The 25,354-nt window shown below is 35.9% G+C and overlaps 2 protein-coding genes across 3 annotated transcripts in view; one reads left to right on the top strand and one right to left on the bottom strand.

Annotated features, from left to right (window-relative positions):
- Positions 1–25,354, bottom strand: part of LOC142241915 (ATPase ASNA1 homolog) — a 120,509-nt gene that overhangs the window by 75,850 nt on the left and 19,305 nt on the right. The window lies entirely within an intron of this gene.
- Positions 13,157–15,015, top strand: LOC142239806 (uncharacterized). The gene is made up of 2 exons (XM_075311571.1): positions 13,157–13,641; positions 14,910–15,015. Exons 1-2 carry the CDS (start codon positions 13,157–13,159, stop codon positions 15,013–15,015), a joined length of 591 nt encoding a protein of 196 aa, XP_075167686.1.

Below are 25,354 nucleotides of genomic sequence, written 5' to 3'. Positions count from 1 at the left end.
ACAAATGGTGAAATATGGTCATACAATCTGCATGAATATATAAAGCGGACTGCTTGATTAAACGCGGAGTTTACTCTCCTCATGATGATGTCGGATGTGCCAGAATAGACCTCTAAACAATAGATAATGTTTGGCATAATAAGAGCATGGACCAGTCTTTCCCTTACAAATCGAGGTAGCGCTAGGTCTATGTTGTAGAGCTGGCGAATGCCACAAACCGTGCGGGCAACCACATTATCAATGTGTTCCTCAAATGTCAATCTATCATCTATAACAATGCCCAGACATCTCAAGCTGTGGACAAAGTCTATTGGTATCCCATTGTAACATATAGGCAGGTCAACAGTATGTCGCGGTGAGAACAGTAGTGCTTTGGTCTTTGAAGCATTCACGCTAAGTCCATTAGACACCATCCACCGTCCTAAGGACTGTAGTGTAGAATCAACAATGTTCCGTAGCACATCTGTGTAGGTGTAACTTCCGCTGAAAAGAAGCGCAACATCATCTGCATATGCATATGGAATACAGAAACTACCTATATCATAAAATAAATCATTTATAAAAATAATAAAAAGGAGCGGTCCAAGGACCGATCCTTGAGGCACGCCACTTTTCACAGGGAGAACAAGGGATGATGAGCCATTCACGTGAACATACTGCCTCCGGTCAACAAGGTACGAGTAAACAAGTTTACAAGCATTCCTCCTTTCAGAAAAACTAATTTAGCTTACAGGCTGATGATTTATTGGAAATCTAGGCGCATCTACATATTAGAAGGAACATGCTGACATGGTTATTATGATAAGGAAGATAATGATTTATATAGGTTATTTTTTCGCCCTATAGTTGTTATTGATAGTCATTGTATGTGTAAGTTATGTTAGAACAAAACACAAATGACAAGAACCAAATTTATTTGCCTATTGCATAATTCAAAAAATAATAAAATATTAAATATATTTTATAAGAAACACATATTTTCTTTTATTTCAAATAAAACTAAATACGATGTTGGGGGCGCAATATATAAATTTTATTTATTGAAATGTATAGCCAATTTCAATTAATTATTTAATTGAATGAATCAAATAGTTAATTGATTTTTGTCGCGAAATTAATTAAAATTTTAATTGATTCAATTAAAGCTGTGATTGAATTTTATGTTAAAAAGCAATCACGTCTTCAATCACACAATTAATTCATTCCGTGACAAAAGTCTATCAAATTTTTAATTGAAAATCGTGTTGGTTTTCAATCAAAATGGGTGATTGATGCTATCATTTTCGTGATTGAAGACATTTCAATTAAAAAAATGATTGAATCCGCGATTTTCGTGATTGAAATCAAAAACATTTTTTTGTGTAGCACTATATCTAATAAGATATGGTAGATATAACATTATATCTGACTATATACGAGGGCAGTTCGGAAACTTCTTAGCCTAGCTTTAAAGCGCGGTATAAACGGAAAAAAGTTGTTTTGGAAACTTCCATCTCTGTTATGGACACATGTTAAATTTTGTTTCGATCTGGCAACTCCTTCATATAGAAACAGTTGTTCAAAAAAGACGCATCCGCAATTTTTTTTACAATGGAAAAATTAGAAATGCGTGCTATCATTAAATATTTACATAAAAAAGTTTTATCAGGACAAGAAATTCATAATGATATGGTGAATGTGTTGGTGAAAGTGCTCCTTCATATGCAACAGTAAAAAATTGGGTTGCTGAATTTAAACGTGGTCGTACAAGCATTGAAGATGAACCACGTAGTGGACGTCCAAAAACAGCAACAACATAGAAATTGTAGCCAAAGTGCATGATATGGTATTAAATGATCGACGAATAAAAGTGCGTGAAATTGCTAATATCATGGGCATCTCAAATGATCGAGTCCATTTAATTTTGCATGAAGAACTACAGATAAAAAAGCTTTCTGCAAGATGGGTGCCGCATTTGTTAACAGTCGATCAAAAACGCATAAATGCGTTTTTCTCAAGCTTGTTTGGATCGTTTTAAGCATCGTTTCATAATTGTTGATGAGACATGGATCCACTCCAGAGACAAAAGAACAATCCAAACAATGGACTGAAGCTGGAGGAAGTACCCCAAAGAAGGCAAAAACAATTCAATTGGCTGGTAAGATTATGGCAACGGTTTTTTGGGACTTCAAAGGTATTTTATTGATTGACTATCTGCAAAAAGGTAAAACAATAAAGTCAGAGTACTATTGCGACCTTTTGGATCAATTAAATGTACAAAACGTCCTGGCTTACAACACAAAAAAATAATTTTTAATAAAGACAACGCACCAGCGCACGAGAGTGTTTTAACAATGGCTAAAATCAACGAATTAAAGTACGAGTTGCGACCACCCCCGTTATTCTCCTGATTTAGCTCCCAGTGACGTTTACTTGTTCCCAAATCTAAAAAAATTCCTTGCTGGCAAGCGTTTTACCTCAAATGAAGATGCAATTACAGTTGTATACCACTATTTTGAAGACCTTGAGGAAAAATATTTTAATCAAGGGATAGAATTACTAGAAAAGTGTTGTACTAAGTGTATTGAAGTTTCACGAGATTATATTTAAAAATAAAAATATTTTTGAAAAACTAACTATATTGATAGGCTAAGAAGTTTCCGAACCGCCCTCGTATGGTGTTAAATACGGTCCAAAATATAATAAAAAAATCATCAACAAGTTAAAACTTTTTTTGAAGTACATCTCTAAAAAACTATTCGAGATATATTACGTAAAGTTACAGATGGAAAAATAACTTTTTTATTTAACGAACTTACATAATACATTTTAAAGTATCTCGCGTAAAAATTGGAGGATCCAATCCTATCTAATAATATAAAATTGGATCTAATTGGGTCTGTTCAGATATTGGTTCAGACTTAATTAAATCTGCACAGACGTGCTATATATGGTGCTAGATCTGGTTAGATATAATTGCAGATCTCATCATATATAGTATAATATCTAATTATATCTCTCATATCTAAAAATATATGCTTGAATAGGACCATATATAGCACTATATCTAATAAGATATTGTAGATATAACATCATATATGACTATATAGGATTAAATACGGTCCAAAATATAATAAAACAAATCAGTAGCAAGTTAAAAATATTTTTGAAATACACCTCTAAGAAACTATACAAGATATATAACAGGTTGGCTGATAAGTCCCCGGTCTGACACATAGATGGCGTCGCTAGTATTAAATGCATATCATTTTTATATAGTACCAACCTTCAAATGATTCTTGTCAAAATTTGACGTCTGTAAGTCAATTAGTTTGTGAGATAGAGCGTCTTTTTTGAAGCAACTTTTGTTATTGTGAAAAAAATGGAAAAAAAGGAATTTCGTGTTCTGATAAAATACTGTTTTCTGAAGAGAAAAAATACGGTGGAAGCAAAAACTTGGCTTGATAATGAGTTTCCGGACTCTGCCCCAGGGAAATCAACAATACTTGATTGATATGCAAAATTTAAGCGTGGTGAAATGAGCACGGAGGACGGTGAACGCAGTGGACGCCCGAAAGAGGTGGTTACCGACGAAAATTTCAAAAAAATCCACAAATTGATTTTGAATGACCGTAAAATGAAGTTGATGGAGATAGCAGAGGCCTTAAAGAAACCAAAATGGTATCAAAAAATTGGAAGGTCGTTATAATCGTTGTATCGCTCTTGAAGGGAACTATGTTGAATAATAAAAACGAATTTTGACAAAAAAAAATGTGTTTTTCTTTGTTAGACCGGGGACTTATCAGCCAACCTGTTACACAAAGTTACAGATGGAAAATAACTTTATTTTATTTAACGAACTTACATAATACACTTTAAAGTATTTGGCATTTTACAAATGTTTTTCGAGTTTCAGAACAAGTTTGAGCGCCTTCACGTCAGTTAGTTTTATCAATCTAATGCAGTCAGTTTTGGAAATGGATGTAATAAGAAAACGACAGCGCCAGTATTTAAATGTTTTATCGTATACAGCTGGTTGACGTCAAAAAGATTAATAAAAATACAATTATTGAATTGTAAGAACTTCGACGTTTTTTTTTTATAAATTGTACTGTATAGTTATTAGTTTTGGTATTTTTATATAAAAGAGATGTGTAGATATTTTATCTATTTGACACCTCGAATAGTAAGAAAAAGTGTGGGTTTCATCAAAACACTCATTTAGTATTTGTCGTTCCATTGGGTTTGGAGTAGATTTAGATTAGAAAAGATTTTATTGAAAATTCAGTTACATGAGATGAGTTACTTAACAATTATTAAAGAAAATCTTATATGACATAACAATTTTGTGTGTCAGATCGGCATTATCAGATTAAATATGTGAAACAGTTTGATTAAAAGGTATAATAAAAAGGACAGTTTGCTTCTGCGTATTCCTATACATCAAATTCATTCACAATAAGGTTCCTGTATCTAAGGTTATGTTATATGATAAATAACTTATGAGAGGCTTGAAGTGGTTGCCGTTAAATATATCGTAAAAATCGTTTAGTGTTAATGGACTCTTTCCAAAACATTTTCTCCTTCCGTATGCATATACTGGGCATACCCCAATAAAATGAAAAGTATTTTCAGGGACCTGTAACAGTTTGGCTGATAATTCCCCGGTCTGACACATAGATGGGGTCGCTAGTATTAAATGCATATTAATTTTACATAGTACCAACCTTCAAATGATTCGTGTCAAAATTTGATGTCTGTAAGTCAATTAGTTTGTGAGATAGAGCGTCTTTTATGAAGCAACTTTTGTTATTGTGAAAAAATGGAAAAAAAGAATTTCGTGTTTTGATAAAATACTGTTTTCTGAAGGTAAAAATACAGAGGAAGCGCGAGCTCACATTTGACCAAAAACAACAACGTGTTGATGATTCTGAGCGGTGTTTGCAGCTGTTAACTCGTAATACACCCGAGTTTTTCCGTCGATGTGTGACAATGGATGAAACATGGCTCCATCAGTACACTCCTGAGTAATCGACAGTCGGCTGAGTGGACAGCGACCGGTGAACCGTCTCCGAAACGTGGAAAGACTCAAAAGTCCGCTGGCAAAGTAATGTCCTCAGTTTTTGGGATGCGCATGGACCATCAACAGTGACTATTATATGGCGTTATTGGAGCGTTTGAAGGTCGAAATCGCGGCAAAACGGCCCAATATAAGAAGAAAAAAGTGTTGTTCCACCAAGACAACACACCGTGCCACAAGTCATTGAGAACGATGGCAAAAATTCATGAATTTGGCTTCGAATTGCTTACCCCCACCGACTTTTTAGCTTAACCAACAGAGGAAAAGTATGCTTGTCAAATTTATTTGGGCAAAGCCCTATAGACTGCAAGATGGTTGGATGTACAGCTGTTTCGGAATTACCACATTCGTCATCAGCATCCTCTACTTGCAGCAAAACTTTCAACCAATTATCAGAATAAATTCGGGTAATTCACTCATGGCTTTAAGCTGAGATCAAAAACAACAATAACGATTGAAGAGAAGCCAACAATAACAAACAAAACGGCCAACTAAATACAAATCGATGATTTGAGTTTGGCAAAGGAAAAGAGATATGCTTGCAAAATTGTTTAGGCAGTAGCCGACTATTAAACCCTTTTTCGGAAGGTTCAAGTGTATTTCACTTTGGGTTGAGTGAATTACCCGAATTTATTCTGATAATTGGTTGATAGTTTTGCTGCAAGTAGAGGATGCTGATGAGGAATGTGGTAATTCCGAAACAGCTGTACATCCAACCATCTTGCAGTCTATAGGGCTTTGCCCAAATAAATTTGACAAGCATACTTTTCCTCTGTTGGTTAAGCTACACTTGTAGTTTAGTCAATGCATGGCTTTAAGCTGAGATCAAAAACAACAATAACGATTGAAAAGAAGCCAACAATAACAAACAAAACGAATGAAGATAGAGAAAGCACGCTCAAAAACAAACCCAGCCAACTAAATACAAATCGATGATTTGAGTTTGGCAAAGGAAAAGAGATATGCTTGCAAAATTGTTTAGGCAGTAGCCGACTATTAAACCCTTTTTCGGAAGGTTCAAGTGTATTTCACTTTGGGTTGAGTGAATTACCCGAATTTATTCTGATAATTGGTTGATAGTTTTGCTGCAAGTAGAGGATGCTGATGAGGAATGTGGTAATTCCGAAACAGCTGTACATCCAACCATCTTGCAGTCTATAGGGCTTTGCCCAAATAAATTTGACAAGCATACTTTTCCTCTGTTGGTTAAGCTACACTTGTAGTTTAGTCAATGAATGGCTTTAAGCTGAGATCAAAAACAACAATAACGATTGAAGAGAAGCCAACAATAACAAACAAAACGAATGAAGATAGAGGAAGCACGCTCAAAAACAAACCCAGCCAACTAAATACAAATCGATGATTTGAGTTTGGCAAAGGAAAAGAGATATGCTTGCAAATTTGTTTAGGCAGTAGCCGACTATTAAACCCTTTTTCGGAAGGTTCCATCTTGCAGTCTATAGGGCTTTGCCCAACTAAATTTGACAAGCATACTTTTCCTCTGTTGGTTAAGCTACACTTGTAGTTTAGTCAATGCATGGCTTTAAGCTGAGATCAAAAACAACAATAACGTTTGAAGAGAAGCCAACAATAACGAACAAAACGATCAAGTGTATTTCACATTGGGTTGAGTGAATTACCCGAATTTATTCTGATAATTGGTTGATAGTTTTGCTGCAAGTAGAGGATGCTGATGAGGAATGTGGTAATTCCGAAACAGCTGTACATCCAACCATCTTGCAGTCTATAGGGCTTTGCTCAAATAAATTTGACAAGCATACTTTTCCTCTGTTGGTTAAGCTACACTTGTAGTTTAGTCAATGCATGGCTTTAAGCTGAGATCAAAAACAACAATAACGATTGAAGAGAAGCCAACAATAACAAACAAAACGAATATATTAAAATAATAAGAATAAAGTTTAGTTTGTGATGGACAGTCGTCCACAAAACAACATTTATTTATTTTCAACACGGGGTGTACACATAACTCGCGCAAACGCAGATCAATCTTTCAAGGCAATACAGTAATCCCTCGATTTACGTCGTCTCGATTTACGTTGTTTCGATTTACGTCGTCAAATTGTTTGTTCCATCAAACTTCGATATACGTCACCATTCGATTTACGTCGTCGATTTTTTGCCCACTTTATGAGAAACGCCTTCCATATGTAAAATAAGTATCAACGATAATGATGGAATCGAAACATGTTTTCTGAAATTCTTACCGAAATTACTAAATTACCTTTATTTTTTAAGTTTTTTCTTATGTACACGCACATACATACATAAATGGACTTAGGAGTAACTATGAGCAATTTTTAATTCGGTTTACGTCGTTTCGATTAACGTCGTCAAATTCCGGAACCAATCACGACGTAAATCGAGGGATTACTGTATTTAATTCAGCTAAGGCTATAGCGACGGAAATTGGAATAGAAATTAAAGTGCCCCGAGTTGTATCTCGACAGGTCAATAGGGAAAATTACGAACGATTTTTAAGGCACCGCGACTTGCTTTTAAAAATACAAAACCTATTACCTAGCAAATCTAAACAGCTCAATGAAACGCAAATGATACATTCCGTACTTTGGAAAAACAGTGGCCAAGAGACACAGAATCCAGGGACAATTTTCTTGCAGAATTTAAATTATAGCGAAGGTAACAATTAAAATCCGTACTTTTATCCAATTTGCCGGAAATTAGAAATCTAGAAGTATTTTAGAACCATAAAGAGGTGTGTCAAATTTACTTCTAGGACTTCTGGAATCCGGCGAATATGGCGTATGTCGACCCATGTTTTAGTATAGTTTCCACATAGACCGATCTCCAGATTTAACTCCTTGGGCTTCTAGAAACCGTAGTTTTTATCCGATTTGTACAAAAATGTAAATATACAGGTATTTTAGACCCTCAAAAATCTGTATCTCATTTATTTTTACCGGTCTGTTTGGTAAGGCATCCATATAGACCGATTTAACTTCTTGAGGGTACACCCAATGAAAAAAATATTTTCCTCCGGAATGAAATTGAAATGAAATCCGGACAAACTATATTTCCCTTTCGTATGAAGTATTTTCGTTTAGAGCGAACTAATCCAAATTTTTGCTAAGCGATTCAACGATTGTCTCTAAAATTGTGTCAAAAGAAAACTATGCTTGTCTAAAATTTCGTTCCTCAGAAAAGAAAACACTTCTTTCAGGGTAAAGTAAAATTTCCAGATTTTACTCATCGTATTCATTTAAATAATGGCGGAAAAATCTACAGATTTAAGATTGCAAATCAAGGCATTATTTCATCATATACACGATATGTTTATGATTTCTCTAAAACTCAAACAAAATTGGTTCTCATAAATCCAGAATCTGATCTAGTCTTCATAGGTAGAATCTGGTTGAACTGATTTGCTTGGGATAAAATTTGTCATCAAACCCCCTAAAATTCTATATCAAGAAACCCCACCTAAAATTCTATATCAAGAAACCCGCTACGACGAAGAGTTTTCAAAGTAAACTATTATATTTGATTCATGGTGGTGGGTATTTAAGATTAGGCCCAGCCGAACTTACTGCTGTATATACTTGTTCTTATATTAGGTGGTGGTGGAGGAAGAGGAGGGAGGAGATGATCACCCTCCACATCTTATGAATTATTATATTTTTTTCCACACTTTGCACTTGTTTTCTTTTTATTTATTTTTATTTATTAAAGGCCGTTGTTTTCTTTTTGTATTTGTATTTGTTTCGTATATATAAACGCACAAAAAAAAAGAAAGCGACCCGCGCATGAACATACACTGTATGATTTAGTTTAATAATATACTTGCCAGCACTTTTTAATGCCACTATTATGAGTGACGCGAACAGCTGTTTTTGTTTATTTCTGTTCTATCAGATTTTTGTATCGTAAATTTTCTGGCCAAAATGTTTATTTTTAATAAATATTAAAAAACACGGATTTCTTTTGCTGTTCAACACACTACAAGCACACGCCGACGATCAGATGACAATATGTTATGGAGCAATACAAAACACAGCCGCGCGCTCAGAAGCTATTTAATATTTAATCAAATGTACATGACAAAAATTTTATTTTGTAAACTATATTTTATGTATAGGAATTGCAGTGAACGAAGTTATCAAAGTTGACCAATAAAATAGGTACTTGTAACAAAAAATCAAATTGATAGATAATAAAAGCATACATTATTCTCTTAATGTCGTATTATTTCGCTAAAATATCAAGGTTGTACTGCTATCCTAGTTTTAATACTCACATTTAAGGTGAACTTTGGCTATTGTGATACGTTCGGGTACAGTTTAGGCTACCTTAGTGGCAGCCTGTTATTTAAGGCTCACTTTGACTATTTACTCCATTGTCACTGAGTGTTGCGCGTTTCCATGTTTAGCTCAAAGACAAGGAATCACCTTTTTATAGCTGAGCCTGAACATCATTTCCCATTGCGATGAAAATTTTAGAGTAGCTTTGAAACACCCAGAAATGTCACCAGCATTACAGAGGGAGTAATCCACCAATCCACTGTTGCAAAACTTTATGGTGTTTGGTCGAAACTGGGATTGAATCCATAACCGTTTGTATGCAAGCGGGCATGAACCATTGCACGACGGTTGTTCCCATATATCAATGTATAATAGTAATTTTCCAATCTAAAAATTATTAAAAACAAAAGTACTACAAAAGGAATGGCAAATTTCTTAACTGACAAATACAATACTTACCAAATATAATAAAATAAATTTTGGAAAATATATTCCAAAACAACACAAAATAACTTTAACCGATTTTTCCATTTTCCCGGCTTGTCTCGTGTTAAATTCGTTTAAAAGTGATGCTTTGACGGCGTTGGCGTTTGACATATCGACGTTAACATTTGTCAAAACTAATGCGTCGACTTCACCAACAACAGGTCTGTTCGCGTACTTTTCTAGTAATAATTATCCTGTAAAAATTAGCAAGAGAGTAAAAGGGCATTTTACTCTCTTTGCTTAAAATTGCTGAAAAGTACGCGAATACAATCCAGTAACTATGTGTATATTCAAAATTTGAAATTCTAAAACATTAAACGTATTCAGTTTTTTAGCTTCCAGTAGATTTGCGGAACATGTACATTTTACTTGTGTCTTGTTTTTATCAAACTTGCTAGCAAAAACTTGCGATTTCTCAATCTGATAACTGTCAAATGTAGTCCCACGCTCTCTTTTGGCGTAATCGATCGACTTCTTGTAAAAAATCAAAAATATCAAAAATTATTGGGTTCTCGAACGCTAAGTAAACATCCCAATAAACACAGGATGAGCGTTTTCAAATGCAACAACTTTTCAGTTTGAGGGTAAATGTAATTTTCAACATAAATTCAATTTGACTTGAAACAGCTTATCTTCAAATTGTTTGCGAATTACTTCCAATTTACCAAAATGTTGACGAAATCTTTGAAAAGATGTTGAAGATAATATGAGGAAACTTTGACAAAACACTACCCTAAAATGCAAAGAAAAAACCATGTGGTTTTTAATACTTCTTGGTGCAACGAAGTTCATGGTCAATTAGAAGAAATAAAAAATTGGAACATTTTAGACAAATAACTGAATTTACTTCAAATTGTTTATAATAATAGGTAAGTGAAAATAAATTAAAAATCTGACCCATGAAAAAATGTTGGACAATTAAGCCAATATGAAAAATTAAATCAACATTTTAGAGAAGTCACTAATGTTTGCAGAAAACTAAAATCTTTGGATGCTACATTCTTGCAAACATTAAGATGAGAAATGAGTGGCTTATCGACAATAAAAAGTTTCCAGAAACATTTCAAAGTGCAACCAATTAAAATTGTTAAAAACTTGATATTATTCCATATCATTAACTTCTGGATGAAAATGTGCATCACATCGTCAGTTTAATTTACATCCTATTATCAGTTTAAAATGGATATTTTGTGAATTCTTTCTGCTGGAAATCTATTCTAACACGTGGTCCAGCACGTTCCTAATTTCAAATTGCACGCATATTAATTAATTTTTATGCAGTTTTATGACACCAACAGGAAGGAAATCCAATTATCTATGCAAAAGTGTTTACAAATAATGTTTAAGATATTTAAAGTTTTGTTGTTTTGTTCTTATTTGGTGATATGTTTAATACGAAATTTATTTTTCAATTAGTATTGTAGTGTATTATGTAGCGTAGTGTATTATTATATATTTTATTTTGACGAAAATGAATAAATTATACAAAATTCATAGAATTTTGTCTTTGACTTTCAATTAGAATTGGGGATATCATTTATACAAATTTTGGTTCAAAAGTATTTGCACAATGCACAATTTGAGGATACGGGTACTGACATTATATGCGTCTCAGAGACATGATTAAGCTCATCCATTCCCAATGGATTGATAAATTTAAGGGGATATTCCGTGGTCAGATATGATAGGGAGGAGGGGCCGCGATTAGAGAATAGAGTATGTATTTGTTGAACTTGTGTCTACTTCAAGGAAGATTTTAGTTGGATGTTGTTATCGACCCAATAATACGATAAGTATGGATCAGTTTCAGATTAAATTAGGATCCATTACATTGGGGTATGAAAACGTAATTATTACCGGTGATTTTAATTCGAATATTCTCGTCAATTCCACATTAACAGATAATATGTTGGCTATTGGGTTATATACACCTAATAATACGAATCCGACACATTTTTCTTCCTCTTCTAATACTCTTCTGGACTTGTTCTTTGTAAATAATTTGTCTGACGTCCTCCTATACGACCAGATTTCGGCTCCTTGTTTCTCGAAACACGACCTTATATTCCTGTCTTATATTCTTGAATTACAGAAGGATCAGATCGAATACCGTGATTTTCGAAATTTGAATTATATTGGACTGCAATTTGAATTAGATTGGCATGACATGTATGGACTCATATCTGTTGACCAGCAATTCGATTTTTTGCGAAATGCTATACGTGATCTATATAACGCAACTGTGCCTATTAAGAGGATCAAAGTGAAATCAGGTACTAAACCATGGTTTAACGACACGATTAAGACTGATATTAGGGAAAGGGATATTGCATACTCACGATGGAAGCGCTTTAGATTACCACATCTTCTAGAGGAGTATCGATCGGCGCGGAGAATAGCGAACAGAAATATTAATGCGGCGAAGACTGAATATTACTATATGCTTTTCAATTCTGCTGTAGATTCCAGGGAAAAATGGAGAATTATACATGATATTCGCGTTGGGAAGTCTAGGTCATCGGGCGGTTATTAAGGTGATCCAAATGACTTGAACGAGATGTTTACTAATATCCCTGCCCCTCCGACGGACACATCCTTCTATGACGCTATAGGAGGAAACTTATCTGAGAGGAACGATTTCGAGTTCAGGTGCGTTACCCAAGATGAGGTCATAGAGAGTTTTTTTCATGGTTAAGTCGAATGCTATTGGCCTGGATGGAATGGACCCCAGGTTTATACGAATACTGCTCCCTCAACTTATACCTCTTTTCACCTACTTATTTAACACAATTCTGACCTCCAGTACTTATCCCACGATATGGAAGCATGCAAAGATTATTCCGATACCGAAATCTAATTCAGAGTCACGACCCATTGCTATTTTGTGTTATGTTTCTAAAGTGTTCGAAAAGATTTTACATAAGCAGATATATGATTATCTTCTTCGAGGTAACTTGTTATCTGAAAGGCTGGTTTCCGCAGAGATCATAGTTGTGTGAGTGCACTGATCGAAGTATCGGAGTCAATTAGGAGAAATATTGATGAGAACCATGTTAGTTTTCTTGTACTCTTAGATCACTCAAAGTCTTTCGATACTATTGATCACAAAATGTTATGTCTAAAACTTCAAAGATTTTTCAATTTCTCACCTACTGCTACCTCTGTCATAACTTCCTATCTTAACAATCGGTTACAGACGGTTTACACCAGAGATACTTTTGCATTGCCATTACCAGTTACGAAAGGGGTTCCACAGGGTTCTATAATTGGACCTCTATTATTTTGCATGTACGCAAATGACCTCCCTCTAGAAATAGTCCATAGTCAGATACTTATGTATGCAGACGACATACAAATCTTTTTAAGTAGTCCGGTAGGTGATACTAGTGAGTGTTTGGGCAATCTTAACCACGACCTTGATCGTGTGTTTCGATGGGCAACAGCAAATGGTCTGCTACTAAATCCACAAAAGTCTAAATGTTTGATTATACACAAGGATAGAAGGTTCTCTTTGTCCAATGCTGACATTATGATGAATAGTCAAAAAATCGATGTAGTCACTAGTGCTAAGAATCTTGGAGTAGTATTCAATAGCACATTGAGTTGGTCAAGTCATGTAAACACAGCCGTTGGACAAACATATGCAAAACTACGTGCTTTATGGGTTACTCATTCCTACACGCCAGTCTATATTCGACTTTTCCTGGCGAAAAGTCTTTTGTTACCGGGTTTAATTTACGAATCTGAACTCTTCGCGAATTGTGACTCCGTGAGCAAAAATAGACTTAACGTGGCATTCAATAGTATAGTTCGTTTTGTGTATGGGTTACGCAGGACCGATCATGTTTCGCATGTTACAAACTCCCTCTTTGGCTTTAGTTTTAATACCCTGCTTAATGTCAAGTCTTTAGTATTTCTACATAAATTGATTTACAAACGGAAACCCAGCTATCTCTATGATAAAATTCGGTTTACCAGATCTGATAGAAATAGGAATATAATACCCTTTATAAGGACAAGTCTTGTATCCGAATGGCAGTTCTTTATTGGCACAATACGTCTCTGGAACACTCTACCACCTGATATACAATGCATCAGCAACGCATCATCTTTTAAGAAGAGTATTCAAAATTTATTTCAAAATTAGAATATTTATCATTAAAAATTTGCTTATAGATATAATATAGTATCACAATTTCAATTTCAATCATCAATAATACAATGCAATATATATATTTTTTTCTATTATTATTAATACAATTTTTATTTATTTTAATTTTAATTTATTTTCTTTTTATCTTTAAATTTAATTATTGTATATACTTATTATAAATCGGAGATGTTTTAACATTTATAATCCTGCACTGTAATTATAAGATTTTAATCTTGTTGTGTAGGTACTCAATAAAATGAAATGAAATGAATGTTAATTTTTAATTTGACTCGGATCGAAAATTGTTTGAGAAATTATTGAGTAGCGATGCATTTCAATTTGAGGATAACAATTGAGAAATTATTGCTAATGTGTTTAATTTTACTGTTGAGGCTAATGTCTGTGTTTTGTTGAGAACGCGATTTTTTCAACAATTTCTCAACTTGAATAAGCCATAATCCATTGAAAAAAGGTTTGAAAAAATTTTGAAATTGTACATTTTTCAAAAGTTTGTGTTTATTGGGATGCTATCAAAGTAAAACCAAAAGCAAAGTAGTTAGAAATTGGCAGATTTTTTTTTTTTTGATTTTATTGGAATCATAGCTGAGCTCCTCCCTTTGTATTCGCGATTCAATAACATATGGAGGAGGTACAAGTAATTTTTGCTGTCACAAAATCTGGATTTTCGTTGGAAAATCATCTTGACAAATGAGGCTCATTTCCACTTCGGCGTATATGTCAAAATGCAAAATTGTTTTATCTGAGGATCCTCTATTCTCAAGTACGACTGTTTAGTTTGGTTAGTGGCCTTGCAGAGTTACTTAATTTTTTTCGCCAATGAACTTGTTTTATGGTTGGAGCTGGTTGAACTGGACAACGCTTACTTTTAACAGTTACGTGTCACACAAGCAACCAAGCCGTTGCTCTTTTGCAGGAAACGTTTCAAACCGGACAATCATAATAAGCCACCAAGACATTACTACTTTAAAACCTTCCTGTCGGACCATGTGAAAGAATGCTATCAACCCTGCGTCGAATAGGGATCTATAAATCGAAAATCGATTAATCGATTATTCGAATTTTGGCATGAAAATTTAAAAAAATCGAAATCGATTATTAACCTAAAAATAATCGCAAAATCGATTTTAGATTTTCATCTAATTTTTAATTTTGACTATTAAAACTCGATTTTAGTGTTTTCTGTTTTCATATTCATTGGTTTCAATTTAATTGAAAAATACCGAGATATTTCTTCATTTTTATTTATAGAATTCTATTACCAATAAGAATAAAAGTATTGATTTGATTAAGTTAAATATCAAATTGGTTTAAATGAATCCTTTGTGTTTTCAATTTCCTTGAATTTATTTTGTGAAATAATGATAAATGATTCGTACATGTTAAACATTTTATACTTAAAATTTTAAAAATATATTAAACAAATTAAAAAAAAAAATTAACATGTTTGACTAGAACACTAATTTTTGCATTTCTCTCCAACTCGCAAAAACAAAATAGATTTCATAAAATCGAATATTTTGTATAATCATTATTTCTATGAAATTCGATTACGAAAAATCGAATATTCGAATTTTGAATGGTAAAAATAATCGAAAATCGATTTTTGATTAAAAGTCAATAATCGAAAAGTCGAAAAATCGATTATTGATTTGTACTATAGATCCCTAGCGTCGAATCACAGCCTCAACGATAGAATTCACATGAATATATTTGGTTGAAAATGCTTTTCATTATCAACTGCATACTTTTCGCTTTATTATGAAATAAACATCCAAACATTTATCTCAAAACATTCAATTTTTCTTCAAATACGAAAATACCAGCTCTTATTGGAAAAAACTTTACAGAAATATAGAGACCTTTTAGAAGATCTTCATCAAGTTGAGTTTTTGCACGGGAAATAAAATTACCGAAAACATTGACATGTTAGGTTTGTGGTTCGGGATAAATATTTATGTTAGCCACATATTCAAAGAAGCGTATACAAATCCCAGGGTCCATTTTATTAACTAAAATGTAAATTACTTGTTCACAAATGTTATTACATAATACCCGTCCCGAAATCCCGTGATTTTTCATTTTGAATCCCGGGATTTTTCGCATCCCGAAAAACTAATTCAAATACTTAAACTATTTAAAAAATCCCGAAAATTTGGGGATCTCGAAGAAATAAATCTAGAAAAATCCCGAGTTCCAGGGATTCTATATTTTAAAATTGTATTCGGATCAGCAGAAAATTTCAGTAAACTACTGACTTTTCTGCAGTATGTCTGCTGTTCCAAAATACAGATTGTTTGCTGTTTTAGCAAAAAAAAACTGCTAAAACAGCAGCGTTTGCTATTAACAACAGACTTTTTTCTATGAGTGTATAAACTTATTTGTAACATGTTGCAATTAGAAAACTATTTTAGTTGAAATTTTCTAAACTAAACCTACATTTTCTTTACTGGTGTGTTCACTTTTTGGGAGTAAGAAAAACTATCCATCAAGACTACTTTAAGGGACTGGTTTTGTTGTGAAAGCGGTGGCACTATTTTTCATTTCGCTGCGGCTCGAGCTCGCCGGCTGTGGACTATTTCCCACGGCAACAAGAACAGTGGAATTTGGAGAAGTGGGGAATTCAGTTTGGTGGGCAAAATAAGTCAGTATGTGTGGAAGATTTCATTTTCAGAGTTGAGACGATCAGGGAAGACATAAACTGCCAACACTGATGAAAGGATTCCACCATCTACTATCTGGCCAAGCGTATGAATGGTTATGGAATTTCCGACGACAGAACCCCTATTGTGAATGGGATTATTTAAAATATAGCCTTAAGAGAAAGTTCCAAAATTTTGAGAGTGATTTTGAAATCCAGCGAAAGATAATGGAAAGGAGACAATCCTATAATGAAACCGCTGATACTTACATCCAGGAGATAGCCACATTGAACAACCAAATGAGGACGGCTATACCGGAATATGAGTTGGTTCGAATTGTCAAAGACAATTTAAAAGATGGATTATCCCAACTCATATTCCCTGTGCGAATTATGAATATAGCCCATCTATTGGAGGAATGTAGACGTGCCGAGAGAAACCTTGCTAAACGCACCTCGTATCGTCCACCTCAGCAACTCCGCAGGGTTAACGAACTTGATCATTCAAATGAATGGTCATATGATCAATCTGTCTGCGTAAAGGGTGATACGGTCAAAATTTGGTCAAGGGAAAACGCGTGTAAATCGGCGAAATCGTTTATTTAAAAAATCAAATTAAATTCCTTTTTCAAGTTCAATTAGTATAAAATTCATGAAAAATATTCAGTTAGGCTTTCGCTTTTCCAAATCCGAATTGCCGGGCCTCACGCTTGACACCTGCCATCAGATTTTGTACAGCCACCTTGTCCACCTTCTTCGCCGCAGAAACCCAGTTTGCCTTGAACTGCTGCTCGTCCTTAGCAGTTTTTTTGGTCTTCTTTAGGTTCCGCTTGACAATGGCCCAGTATTTCTCAATTGGGCGGAGCTCTGGCGTGTTGGGAGGGTTCTTGTCCTTGGGAACCACCTGCACGTTGTTGGCGGCGTACCACTCCATGGCCTTTTTACCGTAATGACAAGATGCCAAAACAGTACGGAACAACCGTGTTTCTTCAGGAAAGGCAGCAGACGTTTATTCAAACACTCTTTCACGTAAATTTCTTGGTTGACAGTCCCGGAAGCTATGAAAATGCTGCTTTTCAAGCCACAGGTACAGATGGCTTGCCAAACCAGATATTTCTTTGCGATCTTTGACAGTTTTATGTGCTTGAAAATATCTGCTACCTTTCCCCTTCCTTTTGCCGTATAAAACTCCTGTCCCGGAAGCTACTTGTAGTCGGCTTTGACGTAGGTTTCGTCGTCCATTACCACGCAGTCAAACTTCGTCAGCATCGTCGTGTACGGCCTCCGGGATCGCGATTTGGCCGTCGTATTTTATTTATCATCGCGATTTGGAGTCACTACCTTCTTGTAAGTCGATAGTCCGGCTCGTTTTTTGGCTCGATGCACGGTTGTAGACGATACACTCAGCTTATTTGCGGCATCTCGGAGAGAGAGGTTAGGGTTTCGCTTGAAACTACCGGCAACTCTCTTTGTCGCCTCAGCGGCTTCCGGTTTTCGATTTCCCCCCGATCCAGACTTCCTGGCTGTCGACAAACGTTCTCCAAACACTTTAATTACTTTTGTAACGGTTGATTTGGCAACTTTTAGCGATTTTGCCAGCTTTGCGTGCGAGTAGCTCGGATTTTCGCGATGCGCGAGCAAGATTTTGATACGCTGCTCGTCTTGCTTGGACGGCATTTTGACAACTGAAGAGTGAATTCCAAAATCAAAATAGGAGCAATATTCTACACACACACACACCTTCAAAATGAGGGGTGTTCAGGTTTTTTAAATGCAAAATTGAAAGAAATACGTCAAGTTTATATTGACCAAATTTTGACCGTATCACCCTTTAGCTTCTCCAGAATATCAATTGGAAGCACTCAAGTTGAACACCGTTCAGAGTAAACAATTAATATGCTGGAATTGCAAAGTTCCAGGCCACACTTTCATCGAACTGCGAGATTTATTATTCAACCGTCGAACGGAACGGACGTGTTTTTTAAAAGCGGATAAACTCATCGTAATAGGTACCTACTAAGAATTTCAAGTGTGGTGGGATATTAAGTCACCATGCAGCGAAATTCAACGTCATCCACTGGGTTGCTAACTTCATGGCCCAGTGGACGGGTATCGACTGGAGTTATAAATTTGGGCAATGACCAAGAGTTAGGCCCAATTAGTCGACCTGTAGACGGGTCGACAGGTGGCGACACTTTTTCTAAGGTAACGACTACTTTTTCTAAGGTAACGACATCAAAAGGAGGCAATCCCTCACGAAAGAGATTCAAGGAACGCAGAAATGCTTTGTTTACCCTAAAGAAGTTAGGATCAGTCGACCCAAGCACGCTGTCGGCTAAACAAAGCGATTCCTTAAAATGGGTTCAAGGAATTCTTGAGGCTGGAAAAAGGGAACGATCACCGGATGAGCTGCCATCCTCCAAAAGGGATCAAAGATCGTTTGCCTCAGTTGCTAAAGACAGCCTTGTGATGGCTATCATTAATAAAGGAACATTGGACGGTATGGTCCCAAAGCAAAAATGGGGGGAAATTGAGAATGCTCTGTCTGTCGTCTACTCACAGATGCTGGAAAAGTTTCCCGGTCCAGATCCTCGACACCAAGAGGCTGGTTGGTATCAAGGACGATTTAAGCTAGTCGCATTTGAGGACCAGAGGTCTATAGAATGTTTTAAATCTGCTGTGATACTAATTGGTGAAGTTTGGGAAGGAGCTGCTCTAGGGTTAGTCGAGAAGAAAGACATACCGGCTAGACCTAGAGCACATGCGTGGATACCTGCAAACCCATCTGACCCTGAATCTATTTTAAATAGACTGAAACGATGCAATCCAGATCTTCCAACAGCTGATTGGAAGGTTGGCCGTTTGGATGAAGTAGATGGACCAAGACGGCATGCAGTGTTTATATTGAACACTCAGTCTTTGCCACATCTAGCAAAGTCCCAGGGCCGTGTATGTTATGGCTTTAATTATAACCAAATGAAGGCATATAAAAACGATCAGCTAAAGGATTCAGAAATGGACATGCCTCTGTCTGAATCAGAAGTAAGCGGATACTCTTGCGAAGTCGAGGGAGATACCAAAGTTAAAGACATGGATAGACACCGTATGCGAGAGGAGGTTTCTATTGCCTCAGAACTCACCAAAGTTGAACCTATGGTTATTGCGAGAGTCACCGAGATCTCTGAAGAGGACATTCTTGATGACTCGATTGAAGCGGCTGATGTGACGGTTGTTGAAAATCTCGATGGTCCTACGGATCCTCCAGATAAATCTTCATCATTGTAAGGCTGCATGTGCTGCCTTAAAAGTTCTCCTGATGAAAGGGGACATAGATATAGTTCTTATTCAAGAACCATATGTTTATAGAAACAAAATATGTGAATTAAGTACTCCGGGTACACCAGTATACTGGTAATGATGTAAACCGCGCCTGTATAATTGCTAAAAACGAGCTCAACTTGTTTCTGCTTCCTTCAATGTGCAATACAGACACTGTCGTTGCCAGTTTAGAAATAGCCAAATGCAAATATTGGGTATCTTCGGTCTACATGGGACACGACCGGGAGATGCCTCCATGTGCCGTTAAGACCTTAGTGGAGGAGTCACTGAAAACAAAGACGAAACTCATTATGGGATGCGATGCGAATGCACATCACAGTATATGGGAAGTAGTGATACTAATGCAATGGGAGAGTCGCTAATAGAGTTTATTTTGCGTACTAATCTGGTAGTTTGCAACAAGGGAGATTCCCCAACCTTTGTCACTAAAAACTGGCAAGAGGTTTTGGACATCACCTTGGCCTCGCAAGAACTGGATGAAATGATATCTGAGTGGCAGGTTTTAAGTGAACACAGCTTCTCACATCATCGCTACATCAGTTTCAAATTTGATGTTCATATCTCCAAGACCATAATTCCGCCAAATGTTAGGAAAGCTGACTGGAATAGGTATAGGGAATATGATGATTCAATATGATTATACCGGAAATAACAGAGACACATATGAGAAATGTGCAAGATATCGAACACGCAGTGGAGCGAATTACTAAGGCCTTCAACATCTCACTGAAAGCTGCATGCCCTAGAGGAAAGCCAAGGGGGAAAAATCGACCACCATGGTGGTCTACGGAATTAAGTAATATGAGGAAATCCTGCAGGAAGCTCTTTAACAAGGCAAAGTCCACCCTGAGGACTGGGACGCTTACAAGAAGAATCTGAGAGGATACAAGCGAGAACTGAGAAAGGCTCTGCATAACTCTTGGAATGATTACTGCAGCAGTATTGAGAATACGTCCGAGGCTTCCAGACTACGGAAGGTTCTAGCATCCACCAACTCCGCTCCAGGTTTCATTAAAACATCGGAGGGCAATTGGACAACGTCCAGTGAGGAGACGCTGGAGGTACTATTGGACACACATTTTCCTGGAAATAAGACGGTTGAACCATGTACTGGCGGTGCCACAGTTGCTCAGCGGTCGTTTCCTGTCGAGGAAATTGTATCGGAAACTAGAATAAGATGGGCGCTAAATAGCTTTGGACCATTCAAATCCCCCGGACCTGATGGAATTACTCTGGCGGAGTTACAAGCAGTAACTGACAAAATTATCCCCTGGTTGTCGGTGATATATAAAGGATGTATCAACTTATCATATATCCCAGCAAAGTGGAGGGAAACAAAAGTCGTTTTCATACCTAAAGCGGGAAAAGCCTCTCACTCGAGGGCGAAGGATTTCCGACCAATCAGCTTATCCTCATTCCTACTTAAGACTCTGGAGAGGATGATAGATATTTATCTTAGAACTAGCATCGATTCAAGTTTGTTCTCGAAACGACAGCATGCATACTCGAAGGGCAGGTTTACTGAGACCATATTGCATGAACTAGTCAGCTTTATTGAAAGCTCACTATCTGTCAAAGAATACACAATCGTGGCGTTTATAGACATCGAAGGGGCGTTCAATAATGTCTGACAACACTGAATGTTGATCCAGGTATACTTAGGCTGTTAGACGAACTTCTAATAAAGAGACGTATTTCAGCCACACTAGGGCAAGCAAACACACAAAGGTATGTGAACAGAGGCACTCCCCAAGGAAAAGTTCTATCACCTCTTCTTTGGAATGTTGCTATATATAACCTTCTGGTTTCCCTAGAAAAAGAAAGGATAAAAGTGGTGGCATACGCAGATGATGTGGCTCTGGCAGTCAGGGGAAAATTCCCATCCACAATCAGAGACATTATTCAGAGGGCCCTCCGGATGACTGAGAAATGGGCGAAAGACAATGGTCTTGCGGTAAATCCTGCAAAGACAGAATTAGTCATGTACTGCAAAGATCGCAAAACTCCCACGGTTAGGCCTATTTCCTTAGGGGGTATTGAAATTCCCTTTGGTGAGTGTGCAAAATACCTTGGCGTTATTTTGGACAGGAAGCTGAACTTTAAGCTTAATATCGAAGAAAGGGCGAGAAAGGCAACTGTAGCTTTGTACTTGTGCAAAAAGGCAATAGGAAAAAAGTGGAGACTAAAAACAAAAATTGTGCATTGGCTATACATGGCAGTGTTTAGACCTATAATGCTATATGGTGTTGTAGTCTGGTGGCCGGCACTTCAGAAACCGACTTGTTTAGATAAAGTTCAGCGTATGGCGTGTTTGTGTATTTCAAGCGCATTCAGCAAGACAGGAACAAATTCCCTTAATGCCATATTGCATCTATTGCCTTTAGACATTTTGGCCAAACAGTCAGCTGCAACAACGGCTGTGCGGTTGCGCGAGCTATCGCTGTGGTTGGACAAAAGTTACGGTCACAGTTCGGTCCTCAAAATAATGCCAGATGTGCATTATTTTACACTTTGGCGAGCCCACTTTTCGACAAAAAGTTTGAGACTCTAATCCCCAACAGTGAGGCGTGGTGCACACAGACCCCGGGGAATAAAGAATATATAGATTTCTACACTGATGGCTCCAAATTGGATGGACAAGTTGGGTTCGGATTATATTCTAATGATCTGGAACTTCGAATAGCTGTGTTCCTCAACTCGAAAACGGCCATCGACTGCCGCAAATCTCTCAATGAGATGGCTGAGCAGTACAATATTCACCTAATATGGGTGCCTGGCCATAGGAACATACACACAAAATTTTTTTTTCTGATTCAATCACGAAATTAATTGATCCAATTAATTTTTTAATTGAAATGTCTTCAATCACAGAAATTATACTATCAATTAATAAATTAATTGACGGTCAATTAAAAAATTAATTGATCCAATTTAAAAATTAATTGATACTATTAATTTTTGTGATTGATTTTTGTTTCAATTCAAATATTTGTTGAATCAATTAAATTTTTAATTGAATATTTTATAAAACTCAATTAAAATTTTAATTTGAAAAATTTTCGTGAAATTTTTTTCTGTGTACCGGGGAACTGCGAAGCGGATGAGTTGGCAAGGCTAGGGACTACCTTACATATTCCAGGGGAACTGGAATTTGTTGGTATGCCCCTAGCTACCTGCAAGCTCATACTGCGCGAGAAGGCTGTTATGATGGCAAATGTTCGATGGGAGAATTGCAGGGGTTGTAACGACACCAAGCAAATATGGTCCCATTTCAACTTAAACCGCACACTAGACATGCTAATGTTCTCGAGACGTCAGATATCACTCCTGATATCTGCTATAACGGGTCGCTGCCTGATAGGCGATTTTGCAAAAACTATTGGCGCGAAGTATAATGACTATTGTATGAGCTGTCATGATGCGGAGGAAAAAGAATGAATTAAACACCTCTTGTGTGAGTGTCCCTCATTTTGTGTAAAGCGCAAGCAACTTTTAGGCATAAGCGTAGGAAGGCCTCTGGGGAGGGGCTTAGACCCCCCTAGAAAAAATGTAGCCCCCCAGAATTTGAAAACCTATTTACGATTTTACATTTTTATAAAAATTAAACAAGTATATACAACCGCACAAAGTTCCGCTAAAGACTTTCATGCACAATCGAATTACTTGGGTTGTGGTAGCAGTTGCCAATGGCAATGTTTGAAGTCTGATATTTTTGAAATAGAGCTGTGATTGAACTTATGGTTTAGTTGAATAACTAACAGCCTGTTTCTGTATATCGAACGAGTTCAATCGATCGACTGAAATGCATAGAAACAGCTGTTTTTTGGTTATAAATTCAGCTGTTTGTTTCCATTTTAGTCGATCCACAGAGCTCATTCGGCATACATAAACAGGCTGTAAAGCTCCTTTATTATATTGTTTAGTCTGGTTTAGTCATCTTAATTAAAAAATAGTAATTGGTATTAAAACTATTCTTTCAAAATTAATATCTTAATAATGCTGCAAAAAAGCGTGGCCAAAAAAGTGAAAATGTTCTTTTTGGGTCCGGAAGTGGTGCAATATTGGCGGAGAAGCGATGAATGTAATAGGAACTTGTCATAGAACGAATGTCCACCGTTTCAACAGTCGTTGCAATAAATTTACATCACTTCTTACGGTGTGATCGATATCGTTGTGTGATATTTTCCCAAATAAATAATTTTTATTTATTCGTTTTTTATTTGATTTTTGGTCGAACTTTTGTTAGAATTATATAAATATTTATAAAGACCTCGAGCTTCAAGAAACATTAATTTATAATAATTTTTATATTTTTTTATGATTTTTAATGCATTCTAACGCTTGTTTGAATATTTTCAAAAATTATCGATTTTTCTATAATGGATTTAGCATTTTTGTGTCAAAAGTTGAATAATTTTTACCATTTTATTTATTCTTACTCTTTTTTTAACCCTGCTATTATGTTGGGGTCATTTGATGACCCAAATCGAATTTATTATTACCCCATTCCTTTGTGGTGGAATATAATTAAAAGATCTTACTACTCAGTGCATGAATTGGTGAAATGTACTTAATTCAATTTGTTAAAATTTTATGTTCGTAGGGCTTTTTATTCTTGGTGTATACACATAACAGGTTGGGGTCATTTAATGACCCCATATATTACACAGGGGAACAAACACGAACTTTTTTGTGTTGATTTGAAATTTATAGCTAATTTTAGTAATTTGAGGTCGCTGAATCCAAATATACACTTGGTTTTTATCCATCAGTTTGACTTTTCGAGATATACCGTTATTTTCATAATTAAGGCACTTCACTACATATATTGGAAAAATTTGAAAACGGTTCACCATTTTAAATAAAAACAAACCGAAAGAAAATCCCAAAGAATATTATCTTTAAGCCGTCTTTACATTGCTTTTCAATTTTCTAAGTAGTTTTAGAGATATCGTTTAAGATTAAAAAAAAAATGAAATTTTTAACAAAAAAAAATTTGTTCTTTAAAAATTCCTACAAAATAAAAATGGGTCGAAAATCACAGTTTTGGTTCAGAAATAGTTAGTTTAATATATTTCGAATAAAATGAGCTTTATTTCATTACAATCGGTGCACGACTTTTAATATTGTTCACGATTTACTGAATTGATATAAATCGCGATTTCCGTATAAAAATTACATTTTCTAATGGGTGAATGTTTGTATGTAATAAGTTAGTTTTTTTTATGGTTCTGTTGATGAAGAACTGAATATTGTTTTTATAGTTATTTGGGACGATGAATCCAAATCTGCACGTGGTTCCACATTTCGGTGAAACCACATAGAGAAGCTTTGAAACTCAGAAATGTCACCAGCAGAAGATATATTATTCCACCCGCTGA

This window comes from Haematobia irritans, chromosome 5, assembly GCF_050003625.1.
Source record: "Haematobia irritans isolate KBUSLIRL chromosome 5, ASM5000362v1, whole genome shotgun sequence".
Classification (NCBI taxonomy): Eukaryota; Metazoa; Arthropoda; class Insecta; order Diptera; family Muscidae; genus Haematobia; species Haematobia irritans.
Note: the sequence above shows the minus strand (reverse complement) of the source record. Positions and strands in the feature narration are given on the sequence as shown.

Excerpts from the sequence above, each read along its gene's own strand:
- LOC142239806 (XM_075311571.1), top strand. The coding sequence starts at position 13,157 with ATGTATGCAGACGACATACAAATCTTTTTAAGTAGTCCGGTAGGTGAT. Across the intron at positions 13,642-14,909 it reads AATAGTATAGTTCGTTTTGT|GAAACGTTTCAAACCGGACA; the intron begins GTATGGGTTACG and ends GCTCTTTTGCAG.